General features: G+C 42.4%; 1 protein-coding gene across 2 annotated transcripts in view; it reads left to right on the top strand.

Moving 5' to 3' along the window:
• Window positions 1-16,566, top strand: part of LOC109902358 (microtubule-associated protein 1S) — a 46,145-nt gene extending 29,579 nt beyond the window's left edge. The window contains exons 3-7 of one of the 2 annotated variants that reach the window (XM_031786269.1): window positions 526-608; window positions 1,619-1,759; window positions 1,942-5,161; window positions 9,370-9,593; window positions 9,715-16,566. In XM_031786269.1, the coding sequence (XP_031642129.1) occupies window positions 526-608; window positions 1,619-1,759; window positions 1,942-5,161; window positions 9,370-9,593; window positions 9,715-9,870 (3,824 nt within the window). In that variant the 3' untranslated portion in view covers window positions 9,871-16,566. Of the gene's footprint in view, window positions 1-525; window positions 609-1,618; window positions 1,760-1,941; window positions 5,258-9,369; window positions 9,594-9,714 lie in introns of both variants that reach the window. The other variant, XM_020498647.2, reaches the window with a different exon arrangement.
• Window positions 16,567-16,769: the final 203 nt, after the last annotated feature.

Raw genomic sequence — 16,769 nt, 5'->3', positions numbered from 1 at the left:
GAGTTGTGTTTTGTTAGGTGGTTCCTTGCATCATTCAATGGTGAAAAATGGTGATAAGTGGCTAAAGTTCAAATCAAGACCTGGAGCAGCATAGTTTCTCTCGCTTTACAGAGGCATTCAATTCTATTAGACTGGTTGTTTCTAATGCTGACATGGATCTTTTTCTTGCTGTGGTCAAGATTAACTGTGAGCTGGTCAAGACTAACAGACTACACTAGAGATTAAAGGCTTTATAAATACATTTGATTTGATTGATTGAGCTGAAGTGATCTACATCTGCTAATCGGTTTACTGTAAAACAAAAAGAGATTTTGACGTCTGATTTTCCCAACCTTTTTAACCTTTTTGGTGGATGCAGGATCTGTTATTCCCAAACTATCCACATATAGCATAGACTATTGCCCAGTACCCCTTGTTTTTGTCAGGTCTAAAGGAACAGGCTAGGCTCTATTTTAACCCCTACCTCCCTGGAGCCTTTTCCCTCACTCTCAGGTGTCTGACCACTTTCTCCCTCCTTCCCTATAGGCCAGAGGACACTGCAGCACAGTGGAGACGTTCTAGACACCAAGGTGGTGGGGAACCCATCCCATGAGTTGGTCTGCTCAGAGGTGAGACTTAATTAGGCTACATTTCTCACTGTTGAATGTCAGACCTCGGTGTTGAAGTCTTCTTTCGGTTTCAAGGTATATTTTGTGTAGTCCAAATTCATTTTAAAATACTGGAAAATAAACTATGTTCAGAATGACAATAGGATATTTACTAAGGTATGCTCTGATTTGCATAACAATTGCTTTGTCCTGAGATGGAAAGGATCCAATTGCTCAGATGACACCTGCAGTACACACTGCCATCACATTACACGGTTCTTTGCCCTGCCATCTAGCGCTCATTTCATACTGGAAATCCTATCCTGTCGTTGCTGTAATGAAATATAACCTGCCTCACTTGAACCAACAATCTACTTCATTCAGCCTGTGCTTGTCAGCTAATGCTTGTGATGCTTAATTCACCGATATTTCAGAATGCATTCAATATTAGGGGAAATAATCTCTTGCGTTCTCATTCTGTATGAGCATATCTGCGGGTAAATTTGGGAATTATTTCAATGTCATGGCTGAACAACGTTTGCAGTATGTGAACAGTAATTCCTGAAATACTTTCTCTGGGAAAGGATGGGGGGGTGAGGAATTTGAGAAGTTTTGTAACAATAGAATATTGCCATGGAGTTTGAGGGGCTGCCTTTTTTATCATAAATGTTAAAACATGTGATCCTTTTTTATTGATCACTTAATATCATTGTATGTAGGCTATACATTGAAATCAGCATGTGGGTTGATTGTGGCCTAAGGCACCAAAACAAATTGTGTGCAGCCTTTAAAAAAAAGTATCCGATCTGGCTAGTATGCATGTAATTTGGATCAAGATGATCGGTTTGTCTTGCCATGTTCCCTTTTTATCATATTATAGACTGTAAACATTTTTTGTAAACTTGAATGAGGGGCCTTTATCTGTATTTTCAGTGACACTAAGCACAATCTAAACTATTGCCCTATTTGGAATTGTATAGGCTACTAAATGGAGCTTAATTTCATGACTACTTTTCCTTCCATTTCCCTAGGTGCGCCGGCTTATATCTGACGTGTCTCGCCACAAGTTGTTGGTTCTTGCTGGACAATGTGTCGAAGAGGCAGGAGACCTGGTCTTACAAACAGGATGTTTCTCTCTCAGTGACTTCATTCAGATATTTGCTGATGAAGAGGTGAGTTATTTTACTGTAATATACACAGAGTATACCAGACATTTGTCATAGGAATAGCAAATGTTCTTAATGTTTTGTACAATCAGTGTATATTCTAAGTTACAGATTTAATCTAAATTCAAAGCATTATTAATAAGCTGGTCAAGTGATTTTACATCAAACCATTCTATCTTTTTGAATAGATTGGAGAGTTATTGAGCTCGGCAGACCCTACACAAAAAGCTAGCCTCACACTGAGTTGTCCTAACACTGGAGTGTGGAAGAACTCAGTGTTGGAGAAACACAACCTACAAGACTTCATTGACATCAAAACAAACCTGCCATCAGTGCTACCTGAAATGGAAGGTCTGCAAGAGTTCACAGAATACCTCTCCGAGTCCCTGGAGCCACAGTCTTCTTTTGAGCTGCTGGAGCCCCCCAGTACTGTGGGCTTCCTCAAACTCTCTCGCCCCTGCTGTTACGTATTTCCAGGTGGGAGAGGAGACTCTGCCTTCTTTGCTGTTAACGGTTTCAACATCCTGGTCAACGGTGGGTCCGATCCACGCTCCTGTTTCTGGAAACTGGTTAGACATCTGGACAGAGTTGACTGCCTGCTCCTCACCCACATCGGTACTGACAATCTTCCAGGGGTGAACAGTCTTCTCCAAAGGAAAGTGGTAGAACTGGAGGATGAACAATCTGCCGACTCTCAGATCAATGAGGACTGGATGAAAAATCTAATTTCTCCTGATATTGGCATAGTTTTTCTTAATGCTCCAGAGAGATTGAAGTCATTCGAGGGTGATCCCAAAGAACTACGGAGCTGCGATCAGGTGGCACTCACGTTGCAGCACCTTGACAGGCTAACAATCAATCCAGAGCCTCTTAGTCGCTCAAATGGACCCACCATTGAGCCTGTTATACTTTTCCAGAAGATGGGAGTCGGTCGTCTAGAGCTGTATGTTCTTAACCCAGTCAAAGGCAGTAAAGAGCTTGAGGCTTTGATGAAGAACTGGCCCGGCAATGGATCTAACATGAAAGGCTCAGAGATACCCCTGCCTTGCCTTGTCTCCATCTGTGCTCTATTGGTGTGGCATCCTGCCAGTACTCATGAGAAGATCATTCGAGTTCTCTTTCCTGGGTGTACTCCGCAGGCCAGGATTCTTGAAGGACTTGACAAAGTAAAGCATCTAGAATTCCTGAAACACCCCGCCGTGAGCCTTAGGGACCTTGAAGCATCCAAATCAGATAAACAACCAAAACGTGCAGAGAGTCGGGAGAGCCTTAAGTCCCTTCCCAAGGACTCCAGACCTAGCAGTGCCTTGCTGAAGGACAAACTTGGACGTGGGGACCTTAGGAAACAAGACGTGAAGGCCAAGCTCAAAGGCCCAAGTGACATTGCTCCTAAAGAAAAGGAAGGGGATGAGAAGTTGAAATTGAAGGATGTGGATGCTAAACAAAGACTTCCAAAGCCCGAAAAGCTTATGACAAAGAAGGAACCTTTAAAGGATGAGAAAAAAGAAGTCAAAAAGAGGGATGAGAAAGCCTCTGCAGGTGTTGCCAAAAAGGATGAGAATGTGGAGAAAAAGAGAGAACCAATTAAGAAAGAACCTCTTGGTCTAAAACCAAAGAAAGACATCAAACCTGATCCAAAGAAAGAGATCAAGAAGGAAATCAAGCCAGATGAGAAGAAACCAACAAAACCTGTCAGCAAGGATGTCAAAAAGGTGACAGCTGGACCTTCATTAGGAAACGCAGAAGCAAAAAAACCCATAGGCAAGAATGGAACTTTGAAGAAGGATGCAATCCCCAAGAAAGACTCATTGAACAAGGGGGGAAAGTCAAAGACGAGTAAAAAGACAGAGAATAAAAAAGCTTCAGCCTCTGAAGGGGATGCGGATCGTTCTAAGATGTCAACGCCTGAAGACATGACAGCGGAATTCGAGAAGCTCAGAGCAGAAAATGGAGAGTCAGAGAAAAAGACTGCTGTTGTATTGAGCACTATAGCTAACAATGAAGGAATGGCGCAACCTGAAACAGAGAATGGATCAAGAGAAAATGCAGAGAAGGGCGACATCTTGGAAAGTCCAGAAAAGTTCCGCTGCATGGAGACACTCCCAAATCCAGAGAAGGCCCTGGGAACCACTTCACCTCTTGCCAAAACTCCTAAAAGTGACCGCAGTGTGAACTTTGATATTACACCAACTGAATACAGACTTCTTGATGGGGCCCTGCGAAATGGACAAGATGCATGTGCCAGCTCAGATGAGAAGACTTTAGAGTTGGTCTCCCCTGCTGACTCAGCCCCTAATAGCGCTGGGCATACCCCTTTCCACCAATCACCTGAAGAGGATGCTCAGGGCTCTGGTGAGGACAGTAGTCTCGGGGGAAGGGTGCCTAGCCTTGGGTTTGAAGACTGCCATGTCATGGGTTCTTGCAGGAACTCTGAGGTAGGCTCCTTGAAGGGGAACCTAGAGAACTCTACATCGTCCCAGGAGAAGCAATCAAGCCTTTTGACACTGAGTCCCTTCATGCTGCCGGACTCTGTCTCCCCCAATATTACCTCTATGCCTGCTGAAATCGGTTCCCCACACTCGACTGAAGTTGATGAGTCTCTTTCCGTGTCTTTTGAACAGGTGCTCCCATCTATTGATGAGTCACCCAAGGGAGACCATATGGACAGGTCCTACTCTAATGGGCATTTTGCTGATCCTGACCCCAAAATGGGGATGTCCTTACCTTTGAGGACATGTCATAACATGCGTCCGCCAGGGGACGGCTCAGAGGAACGCCTTACTGGATTTCAGGGTCTTCTCCCTGACGTTCCCCATGACGTCGACCTCTGCCTGGTCTCACCTTGTGAATTCAAGCACCCAAAATCCCCAGAGAACCAACAACAGCATCTGTCTCCGGGGCTAGCGACAGGTAGCCCGCGAGAACTATCAGAAAACAGCGACCACTCCCAGGACCTAGCTAAGCCACAAAGCGTCATTCATAGTGATCGACATTCGCCACAAGGTCAGGAGACTCCACCCACATCTGCTAGTGAGTCCCTCAACACAGCCACAGATTCAGACATACCCCCAGGGACTGAAGACTGCCCCTCCATCACTGCAGACATGGACTCTGATGAGGATTCTGGGAGTTTCCCACCCCACCATCCACACGACCATCCCAGCTCTCACTCCTCCAACAGGGGAGCCCAACATTCCTCTCAGGACCCTCCCCCAGCCCCAATGAAGGACCTGCCACCCTTGCCGCCCCAGCCCGGTGCCTGCATGGCTGACCCTGAGGCTGATGCTCCAAGCAAGACCTCAAAGAGCAGTGCCACAAAAACCAAGAAACCAGCTGGGGTCACACACAGGTTAACGTCGGCCACCAGTACGACTCTGAACAGCAAGACCAAGACTGGCAGCACAACTGGTACGTTGAAAATCACCTCAAGTCTTGACACAAGGCCTTCATCCCGCAATATCACTAATGGCTCCAGACCTGGGACTGCAAGGTCAACTTCTTCAGGTAGGCACAGTCAGTGTTTTACACTTAGAACGATGACATTTGATAATCTTTTATTACTTGATTTCTAAAATCAATTTACAAAGCATTATAGGAACACCTTCCAGATATGTGACTCTTTTCAGGAAGCTAGGCGTATGTCGAGCTTCACTACTTCACAGGAGAGTCATTTGAATGTAAACTTTTTAACCTGTCTGGGAACGTAGCGGAACCCCTCGCCAACAGCCAATGAAATTGCAGGGCACCAAATCCAAATCAACAGAAATCTGTAAAGATACAATTATTGTTAATCCAGCCACAGTGTCTGATTTCAAAAATGCTTTACAGCAAAAGCTCCACAAACAATTGTTAGGTCACCACCAAGTCACAGAAAAACCTAGCCATTTTTCCAGCCAAAGAGAGGAGTCACAAAAAGCACAAATAGAGATTAAATTAATCACTAACCTTTGATGATCTTCATCAGATGACACTCATAGGACTTCATGTTACACAATACATGTATGTTTTGTTCGATAAAGTGCACATTTATATCCAAAAATCTCATTTTACATTGGCGTGTTATGTTCAGTAGTTTCAAAACATGCAGTGATTTTGCAGAGAGCCACATCAACTTACAGAAATACTCATTATAAATGTGGATGAAAATACAAGTTTTATGCATGGAACGTTAGATAAACTTCCTTAATGCAACCACTGTGTCAGATTTTTTTTTTTAAATACTGAAAAAGCATACCATGCAATAATCTGAGTACAGAGCTCAGAGCCCAAACCAGCCAAAATAAATATCCACCATGTTGCACAGTCAACATTAGTCAGAAATAGCATTATAAATATTCACTTTCATGATCTTCATCGGCATGCACTCCCAGGAATCCCAGTTCCACAATAAATGTTTGATTTGTTCGATAAAGTGAATCATTTATGTCCATATACCTCCTTGTGTTAGGGCGTTTGGTAAACAAATCGCGTGCAACTTCCAGTGGAAAGGTCGGATGAAAATTCCAAAAAGTTATATTACTGGTCGTAGAAACATATCAAACGATGTATAGAATCAATCTTTAGGATGTTTTTATCATAAATGTTCCAACCGGAGAATTCCATTGTCTGTAGAAAAGCAATCAAACAACGTTCTAAAGACGGTTGACATCTAGTGGAAGCCTTAGGAAGTGCAACATAACAAATATCCCACTGTATCTTCAATAGGGGCTGAGTTGAAAACTACAAACCTCAGATTTCCCACTTCCTGTTTGGATTTTCTCTCAGGTTTTTGCCTGCCATATGAGTTCTGTTATACTCACAGACATCATTCAAACAGTTTTAGAAACTTCAGAGTTTTCTATCCAATACTACTAATAATATGCATAAATTAGCATCTGGGGCTGAGTAGGAGGCAGTTTACTCTGGGCACGCTTTTCATCCAAAAGTGAAAATGCTGCCCCCTATCCCAATGAAGTTAATCAAATTGCTTTTTTGGCAGAAATGCCTTCTAGAACATGTGAACGTTCTTCTGCCTTAAATACGTATAAAATTGGTCAATTACAAACCTAGTTGGTTTAGCCACGGAAAAAATGAGCAACCTTCCTGCTAGCAATAATTGGCTGGAATAATGAGTGGGCTGGACATGCCGAGAGATGAGTTCGGATTGGTCTGCCATGTAGTACACTTCTGTCTATAACATGAGCTGGTCAGTATGTGTAGGTAATCCTTTTTAACGTGTCTTTTTTGGAAGATATCACATAGTAGAACTGCATAAGTGTTGCTCTCCACTTTCTGGAGGACGAGTTTTGAAATGAGTGGAATTTGAGTATAATAGCTAAGGAGATGGAGAAAATTCTGGCGTTTGATTGCAAATATGCAGACATAGTCGAAAAGAGAACACAGAAGGCCGTTGTAATCCAGAGACCGGTGCTTTATACATCTTCAAACTAAGGGCAACCATTGGCTGGCTCGCTAGCTAACAGTAGGTGTATGATTTGTGTAGTAATATTATTCATATCGCAGAGCCATTTGAATTGCTAGTTATATTCTAATGTTAGCTAGATATCATTGAACCTGGCAGGTAGCCCAGAGCATTGGGCCAGTAACTGAAAGGTTGCTGGATCGAATCCCCAAACTGACTAGGTAAAAATCGTGTTGTTCTGCCCCTGAACAAGGCAGTTAACCCACTGTTCCCCGGTAGGCTGTCATTGTAAATAAGAGTTTGTTCTTAACTGACTTGCCTAGTTTAATTTACCAACACACGCGTAGTATAAACCAGGCATTGTTTTGAAGTCTTTGGTTATTTAGTACATGGCCTCACATGTGAATCCTTAAGGAGATAGGTGGTGCTAAAGCTTTAGAGGGTGTGAATGATGCTGAATGGGTGTAGACAAAGAAGAGCTCTCCAGTAGGTGTACCAAAGCATTCAAGGGCCATTTTCTCAAAAGTGAGGTAACAAGTTTATCAACTTTCAATGCAGAATTACTTTTCCATTGTTCCTCAACTGCAGTGTATGATATACCATTTTCTAGCTCTAATTTGTACTTTTATCCATTACAAATGTTGTAACATAAGACAATCAAGCCAGTCGGTCACATATTGAGTTGCACCCCTCACCCTCCTTCTGCCCTCCAAACAGCCTCAATTCGTCTCTACAAGGTGTCGAAAGCGTTCCACAGGGATGCTGGCTCATGATGTCTCCGATGCTTCCCACAGTTGTCAAGTTGGTTGGATGTCCTTTGGGCGGTAGACCATTGTTGATACACAGGAAACTGTTGAGCGTGAAAAACCCAACAGCGTTGCAGTTCGACACAAACCGGTGCTCCTGGCACCATGGACTCTACAAGGTGTCGAAAGCGTTCCACAGGGATGCTGGCTCATGATGTCTCCGATGCTTCCCACAGTTGTCAAGTTGGTTGGATGTCCTTTGGGCGGTAGACCATTGTTGATACACAGGAAACTGTTGAGCGTGAAAAACCCAACAGCGTTGCAGTTCGACACAAACCGGTGCTCCTGGCACCTAGTACTATACCCCATTCAAAGGCGCTTACATCTTTTGTTTTGCCTATTCACCCTCTCAATGGCACACATCCACAATCCATGTCTCTCAAAGCTTAAACATCCTTCTTTAACCGGTCTCCTCCCCTTCATCAAATCAAATTTTATTGGTCACATACACATGGTTAGCATATGTTAATGCAAGTGTATCAAAATGCTTGTGCTTCTCGTTCCGACAGTGCAGTAATATCTAACAAGTAATCAAACAATTCCCCAACAACTGGCCGAGCAGCATAGGCAAGATGCAATAAATGGTATAAATACAGTATATACATATGAGATAAGTAATGTTAGATATGTTATTAAAGTGGCATTGTTTAAAGTGACTAGTGAGTGTCTATGTAGGCAGCAGCCTCTAATGTGCCAGTGATGGCCTTGAGATATAAGCTGTTTTTCAGTCTCTCTGTCCCAGCTTTGATGCACCTGTACTGACCTCGCCTTCTGGATGGCTGCAGGGTGAACAGTTAGTGGCGCCGGTGATTGTTGTCCTTGATGATCTTTTTGTCCTTCCTGTGACATTGGGTGCTGTAGGTGTCCTGGAGGGCAGACAGTTTGCCCCCGGTGATGCATTGTGCAGACCGCACCACCCTCTGGAGAGCCTTGCGGTTGAGGGCGGTGTAGTTGCCGTACTAGGCTGTGATACAGCCTGACAGGATGCTCTCAATTGTGCATCTGTAAAATTTTGTCAGGGTTTTAGGTGGCAAGCTAATTTCTTCAGCCTCCTGAGGTTGAAGAGGCGCTGTTGTGCCTCTTCTTCTTGGAGATGTTGTTTCCTACCTTACCCGCCTGGGGTGGCGGCCCGTCAAAGTCCAGGACCCGATTGCGCAGTGCGGGGTTGAGACCCAGGGCCTCCAGCTTAATGAGGAGCTTGGATGGTACTATGGCGTTGAACGCCTAGCTGTAGTCAATGAAACAGCATTCTTGTCTACACTGATTGAAGTGGATTTAACAAGTGACCTCAATAAGGGATCATAGCTTTCACCTGGTCAGTCTGTCATGGAAAGAGCATGTGTTCCTAATTTTTTTGTACAATCTGTGTATATTGTGTTTTATGCCTAACTCTGCTTTGTGTCCTACAGGTTCTGTGGGCAGCAAGGCAAGTGCAGCTGGAGGGGCACCAGTTTATTTGGACCTGGCTTATCTCCCATCTGGTTGTGCCTCTACCACCATTGACGTGGAGTTCTTCCGACGCCTGCGCTCCTCCTGCTACATCGTCAGTGGCAATGAACACCTGAAGGAGTCTGTCATGAGACCTATTCTTGATGCCCTACTGGACGGGAAGACAGCCTGGCCCGATGTGCAGGTCACCCTCTCCCCCCCTCTCCTCTTATTTCTCATTTTCCCTATTTGTAGTACGTTGTCAAGTCTCTACTTCTATGTACTCATGCTCTCATTTTTATTTACCCATCTACCTTTCTACTCAGGTGACCCTGATCCCCACTTTTGACTCACTGACGATGCATGAGTGGTACCAGGAGACCCACGAGAGGCAGGGGGAGCTGGGCATTACCGTGCTGGGCAGCAACAGCACTGTGGCCATGCAAGAGGAGACCTTCCCTGCGTGTAAAGTGGAGTTCTGAGAGAGAACAAGACGAATCTTCAGATCCCTGCACTCTTATCCACCAAAGTATCTCCCTCACTTTATCTTCTCTTAAATTGTGATAGACTCATTTCCCCCCTCTGAACTGACGATTTCCCACCCTAGCATGCATCACGTATAGCCTGGTGGATTACCAGGATTTTCTCCTCCTTTCAATCTTATTAATATAGAGCGGACTCCAGCATCTTTGCCTGGGTACATCTATACCATGGATATGAAGGCAGAACATGAAGATATCCAAGAGTCTTTGGTCTACCAACATGAAGAAATGTTGTTCATTATGAATGCTAGGTAAGGTGGACTTAGAAGACTGGCAATACTAATCGAAGTTACTCACACTTCTTATCAGCAGCCAGGTAGTTGTGATCCAAATCCGCAACAGCCCAGAGAAAACAAGTCGACAGCTGTAGGAAACCCTCTGCCTCCTTGGGGCTGAACTCCTGAGTTATTCCTTCAACGATGAATCATTTAATCCGTATAGCATTTCATAGGTATATTTAGCCCTGCACCCATTTGCACAGTTATCAATTTCCACAGACAAGGGGACCGCAGTGAGAGAATCAGTGTTACAATAGAATAGGATGTCCATCAAAAACTAAAAATGGCAGAGGGTGTGTGAGAGGTGAAGATGGGACCTTTGTTGTCTCCTGGTGCACATGTAGTCGTGCAGAGACCTCGGCACTTACTGAAGGACGACGACATGTTTCGACATCCCATTTTGAGTTTCATAGACGGTCTATGAACATTAAGGAGATCGCCAATGTCTTGGAAGGTAATGGTATGCATGTGAACAGAAGGATTACTCTGACATTGATAAAACAATGGAAGTCCACGTTTCAAGAAATCATGAAATGTGCAGTATTTTTGTGTAACATTCAGATCAGTCACTTTAACCCTTCATCTAGAGCGCATACTGTGGTATACTCTTTTGACAGTGTGTTTTTAAATGAAATGGCTTGGTAAATACTAGGTAATAATTTGTACTCAAAATAAATACTCGTAAGTAGTTTTAGATGGAAGTCAATAGACAATTGAGTCATTTATGTACCAACTCGCATGACTGAATTACAGTTCTAGTACCGAGTAGTTATTTCATGAAAAAATGCACTTTGAATGAAGTGTTAACAGTACAGTATATTTCCACACTAATAAACCGACTGTATCCAAACCTCTATTTTGAGTCCCTCTTCAAGACCAGAGTTGTTTTTATCATAGAGAAGCTGCATGATGTCACCATCCTTTAATTATAAACTGGGAGGGTTGAGTCCTGACTGCTGTTTTTCTGAAAGCCGAGGTATATCAGACCGAATACCATAGGTATTTCCCCAAAAATATAGCATTAAGGCACCTCTGAGTTTTTTGGTATATGGCCAATATACTACAATATACTACAGCTACTGGCTGTATCCAGGCACTCCGTGTTTCGTCGTGCGTAAGAACAGCCCTTAGCCGTGGTATATTGGCCATATACCAAACCTCCTCGAGCCTTGTTTCTTAAATATGCCATGTCAATGGGACCACTGAATGTCACATGCACCAGAGGTTAAGCTTCACTGGAGAGGGATTCACAAAATGAGAAGTCATTAGCAATACTTTGCAAGACAGTCCATTCCATTTATCACAGAGTGGTTATTATTGTGCCTAAGTGAACTAAAGGAAATGCTTAAACATATGATTTTTAACAAGAACGGAAAACCACCGTTATATCAGCAATCGCTTGTGTATCTGGTTAATTGCAGTAAAATGTAAATGATGATATCTGTGAATGTCGACGCTTTTAGCTCTCTATCAAAGCAGATTGAGTCCAAATGCATGTCAGCACTGCTTGCACATACATGCCCACCACTTTGCTTGCAGACCAAGCACTTATGTTATATTGCTCTTTGTTACAAAGGATATTTTCATTTTATTCAAGGAGAAGGGATATGAAAGGATTTTAAACTTTTTTTTCACTTGGGTTAAATGTTATTCTTGGAGAAATGTACTTTGTTTTTTTGTTTTGTTTTACTTACTCTTGAAATTATATTTTTGGGCCATGCAGAGTTGTACAAGCATGCAGATCTCACAAGTTAAAATCTAATTTGAATTTAATTAAATGCCATGGCTCTTTGAGAGCACCTTGTACATTTGAAAATATGTGAAAAGGGTGTGTTCAGCCAGCCACATGTTGGCGGATCATATCATTCTAATTATTTCATACAGAAAAATGTAGTGTCATCTGTTTTTCTTTTATCAATCCATTAGCAATTCTATTTTTGTGTTTCCTAAATGGAGTTTTCTGTATATCAATAATGTGGTGTGGCTACTTTATCACTTACTATCATTTGATTAGCAACAGGCTACTCGCATGATATCATTAGCCAATGGCCGGACAAAGTAAGTGGAGCCGAGCTCACATTGTCACATGGAAGAGTGTTTAACGGCAACATGTTTTTTGGTATTAGCTATAAGTCTGAGCAAAAAGGATTGAAAGTGGATTGCATGACACTGATCACTTATTTAGATAGCTATTTCACACTACTGGAGTTAAGTAATATATCTCATACTAGTCTTAACGTTTGACAATCCATCATGGCTGTATTTGTGTGCACCATATATCACGACATTCTATATATCAGATTCTGGACTCGATGCATTGGTTTGGATATTGTGTGTCTCTTAACACCTGCTGTTGTTCATAACATTACTTGGCTTTGTTCTCAAAGATGTGTCCCAGAATGTCTACTACCACCTATTGATTCTCCCTCCTTGTCACAATATTCTGAAAGCCATGTTCAGTGGTATATTTGGCTCATTGGAATCAATAGAACAAAATAATAATTCTAAAGAATGGTCCTGTGTTTCTCTGTTTCCATCCCTGCCCCATTATAATAAAAGTAGGTGAATGAGAAACCTCTTGTCGAAATCTGAGGCACTCCTGCGCTTCAGTCACGATTTAAGTGACCGTAGCACTTTGCATGGACATAGGTGTTCATATCTGTAAATCACGCCGCAACATAACTAAGCCCATTGAGATTAATATGTTCTATTGGTCTTTGGCAACCAAATTGAACAGCACATTTTGGGAGATGGTAAATAATTTCTTTAAAGCCTTTATATTTCAGTTTTTGGTGCTATATTTTTTTATACTTGGACACCTCTTTTCCCTTGCACCTATACATGTATGTTTGTCTATTTACATAACCTGTTGGTGGTTCACACATCCCTTGCAAGTGTCTGGAATTCACCCAGGAAATGCTATGAATGTCTGTAAAAATGTCATTAGACTGTTTCAGCATTGTCACGTGAGTGTGGTGGTTAGATTAATAATGACAGGGTGGATTGATTCAGTATTGAAACACTAATTGTAGTTTTTATTTTATTTTGCAGTATATATATACCCCTTTTATAAATGTGTGTGCTTAATTGGTGTTGTTTCCCTGACTTTTCAAGCAGGTAGCCTAGTGGTTAGAGCGTTGGACTTGTAACCAAAAGGTTGCAAGATCAAATCCCTGACCTGACAAGGTAAAAATCTGTTGTTCTGCCCCTGAACAAGGCAGTTAACCCACCCACCCATAGGCTGTCATTGAAAATAAGAATTTTGTTCTTAACTGACTTGCCTAGAAAAATAAAGGTGAAATTTAAAAAACCTGTGACCTTCTGATCCCTATCACAGTCCACTACGTCAGTAGGGGTAGGGCACCACTCCTTTTTTCAGTAGATTAGTTATGTCGGATAACAACCTGTATTGGGATTCGAACTGGCGATCTTATCTGTCATAACCTGTGTTTTAACGCGCTCCATCCACCACCAACCTGCCTTTTTTCTTTTTTTTCTCTCACCTGTAAACTCCACCCACTGACCTGTCGCTCTGTCCACTGAGCTTTCATCCAACCAATCACATTTGTATCTGCCAGTGCCCTGGAGGCGGAGCTGCCATCAGAACACTGTTTCTACAGTTGTGGCTAGATGGAGTACAGCTCCTTCTAGTTGTCGTGTTGGGACAACAAATGTTGATAACTAGTGTTTTAGCTAAGCCTTACCCTTTTCCTAACCTTAACCTAATTCTCCTAACCTGCTACGTTAGTTCTAACATGCTACGTAAAGTCACAACTGTAGAAACCATCAGTCCCAACAAACCAGTATCACCACACTGGGATTCAATTTGAATCTTGGGATATAGGCTTCACTGCTTTTAAAGGCAATGTTCCCGCATTCGCGAGATCACGGTAAACACTGCATTTGTCGCCTCAATCTGAATTGACCTTTTTAAAGGGTCAGTCAGCAGTTGAAACAATAGCAAAGCAGGTGACCCGCCACTGTTTCGGTAAAAAGCTTAGGGATAGGGCTGGAGAATGTCATCATTCTCAACTTCATAGACTGAGCTATGGATGTGAGGACTCACTGTCCACGATTTCAACATCAGATTTAACCATGTTTTGAGGGTATATATCAAGGTAGGCCTGATCACTGACAACGATGAGACACCCTATAGGGAGGAGGTCAGAGACCTGGTGGTGGTGCCAGAACAACCACCTCTCCCTCAATGTGAGCAAGACAAAGGAGCTGATCGTTGACTACAGGAGGGCCAAACAGGCCCCCACTAACATCTACGGGGCTGTAGGGGAGCAGGTCGAGAGTTTCAAGTTCCTTGGTGTCCACATCACCAACAAACTATCATGGTCCAAACCCACCAAAGACGGTCGACTGAAAAGATTTGACAAGTTATACAGCTGGACCATCGAGAGCATCCTGACCGGTTGCATCGCCGCCTGGAATGGCAACTGCTCGGCATCCTACCGTAAGGCACTACAGAAAGTAGTGCGTATGGCCCCATACATCACTGGGGACAAGCTTCCTGCCATCCTCTGACACCGCCTAGTATATAGGTCCTGGAAGGCCCCACAAATCGTAAGACTCCAGTCACCCATAGACTGTTCTCTCTGCTACCGCATGGCAAGTGGTAGTGCCAAGTCTAGGACCAAAAGGCTCCTCAACAATTTCTACCCCCAAGCCACAATATTGCTGAACAATTGATCAAATGGCCACCTGGACTATTTACATTGCCGCTTCTCTCTGTTTTATTATCTATGTATAGTCACGTTACCCCTACCTACATGTACAATTTACCTTGAATAACCTGTACCCCCACACATTGACTTGGTACCTGTACCCCCTGTATATAGCCTCGTTATTGTTATTTTGTTTTACTTTAGTTGATTTAGTAAATATTTTCTTAACTATTTCTTGAACTGCATTGTTGGTTAAGGGCTTGTAAGTAAGCATTTCACGGTAAGGTACACCTGTTGTATTCGTATGTGAAAAATTCGATTTTGATTTAAAACAAGCTTATGCCCTCTATTCAATCCGTATCGCAGAAGTTCAGCTTGACAGCGTGAAATTTAAACATGTAATGCTTCAGCGATACAGATTAATTCGAGCCCTATATTTTTGGTTCTGCTGGGGTACAACAGGTTGACTAAGCTAATGAGGCATTTATGAGTTATATTCTTCAAGAATCAATGGGAACATATTCATTTACAAGTCCAAAAATGTATGTAGCAACTGCTGATTGTCCCTTTTAAAAGCTGCATTGTCGACCATGCAAGATCCGATTGAAACTGTTGTTGGCTGTGTTCGACAGCATCAAAACCATGATGTATCATTATGACTGACTGATGTTGAGTAGTTATTTATGATGCAAGGTGATGACTTACTTTTAAAGTCTGCTGCAATGTCTAACAATTCTAATTCTCCCTCAATTCTTTGTCCTCTCTCCTCACCTCCTTCTCAAACCACATTGGAGGTAAACATCCAAGTGAAAGGGGCTTGGATCTTTTCATCAATTGCTATACATATTAGGAACTTCCTCATTCCTCCGCCTCAGACTTTCCCCCTCCACTAGTCAAGTATCAAACCTGCACAAGTCAAATCTCAACCCTCCACTAGTCAAGCATCGATCCTGCATTGATCAGTTATCACCCCTGATTGAGTCGAGCCTTACTTCTCTTTTTCACCCTTGCACTCTTTTATTCACAATGAGATTTTCCATTAGCCGAAATGCATGCTAAGAGACCGGAACAAATCGTTGTTTTAAAATAAAATAAAAACGTAAGTAAATACATTTAGTATAAAAAAAGAGTTTTATGTAATCACTACCGAACTACAGTAACTGCAGGTAGGCCACTGGGTATGAGCAGCTAGCTAGCTAACTTAACTGTATAGCTAAACTTCTTATTAGCTAACTATCTTGATGTTTATCATTAGAAATTAAAAACAAGCTCCAAATGCATTTTAGATAACAGACATTGAAGGGGTGAAGGACTGCATAGGGTAGGTTATCTTGTGGGAGGACATTATGAAGATATTCTCCAGTTCCAGACCCTAGTCAGGACAACTATTAGACAGAGATAATGGCAGCATACTATTCAGTGCAGTCAAATTTTAGTATAATGAAGCCTGTTTTTTAAAATGTTTTCTGTCTGCAGATTAAGAGGTCCCTATGAATGTCCCAAGAGACTAAGGCTATATACTTGTATGCAACAGGTTATGTGTACATATTTCGCAAATGTTGTATACAATTAAGTCAAACACAATGTACACCTGTATGTATTTATTTGCACAGTGAAGCTAAATTTGTTCATTTGGCTCTACTCCATTTTGGATTTGAGATTAAATGTTTTATGAGGCGACAGTACCGATGTCAAATTTTGTTTGAGGGTATTTTCATATGACTCTATTACCGTTTTATAAATTAATGCATGTATTTAGTCGTCCCCGTCACCCCCATTTTGAAGGTGTCATAAGTATTTGGACATTTTGTAGAAAGTTGAGTGTTTGGTCCCATATTCCTAACACGTGACTCTACAAGACTTGTTGGATGCATTTGCCGTTTGTTTT

Source organism: Oncorhynchus kisutch, linkage group LG13 (assembly GCF_002021735.2).
Source record: "Oncorhynchus kisutch isolate 150728-3 linkage group LG13, Okis_V2, whole genome shotgun sequence".
Lineage (NCBI taxonomy): Eukaryota > Metazoa > Chordata > Actinopteri > Salmoniformes > Salmonidae > Oncorhynchus > Oncorhynchus kisutch.
Note: the sequence above shows the minus strand (reverse complement) of the source record. Positions and strands in the feature narration are given on the sequence as shown.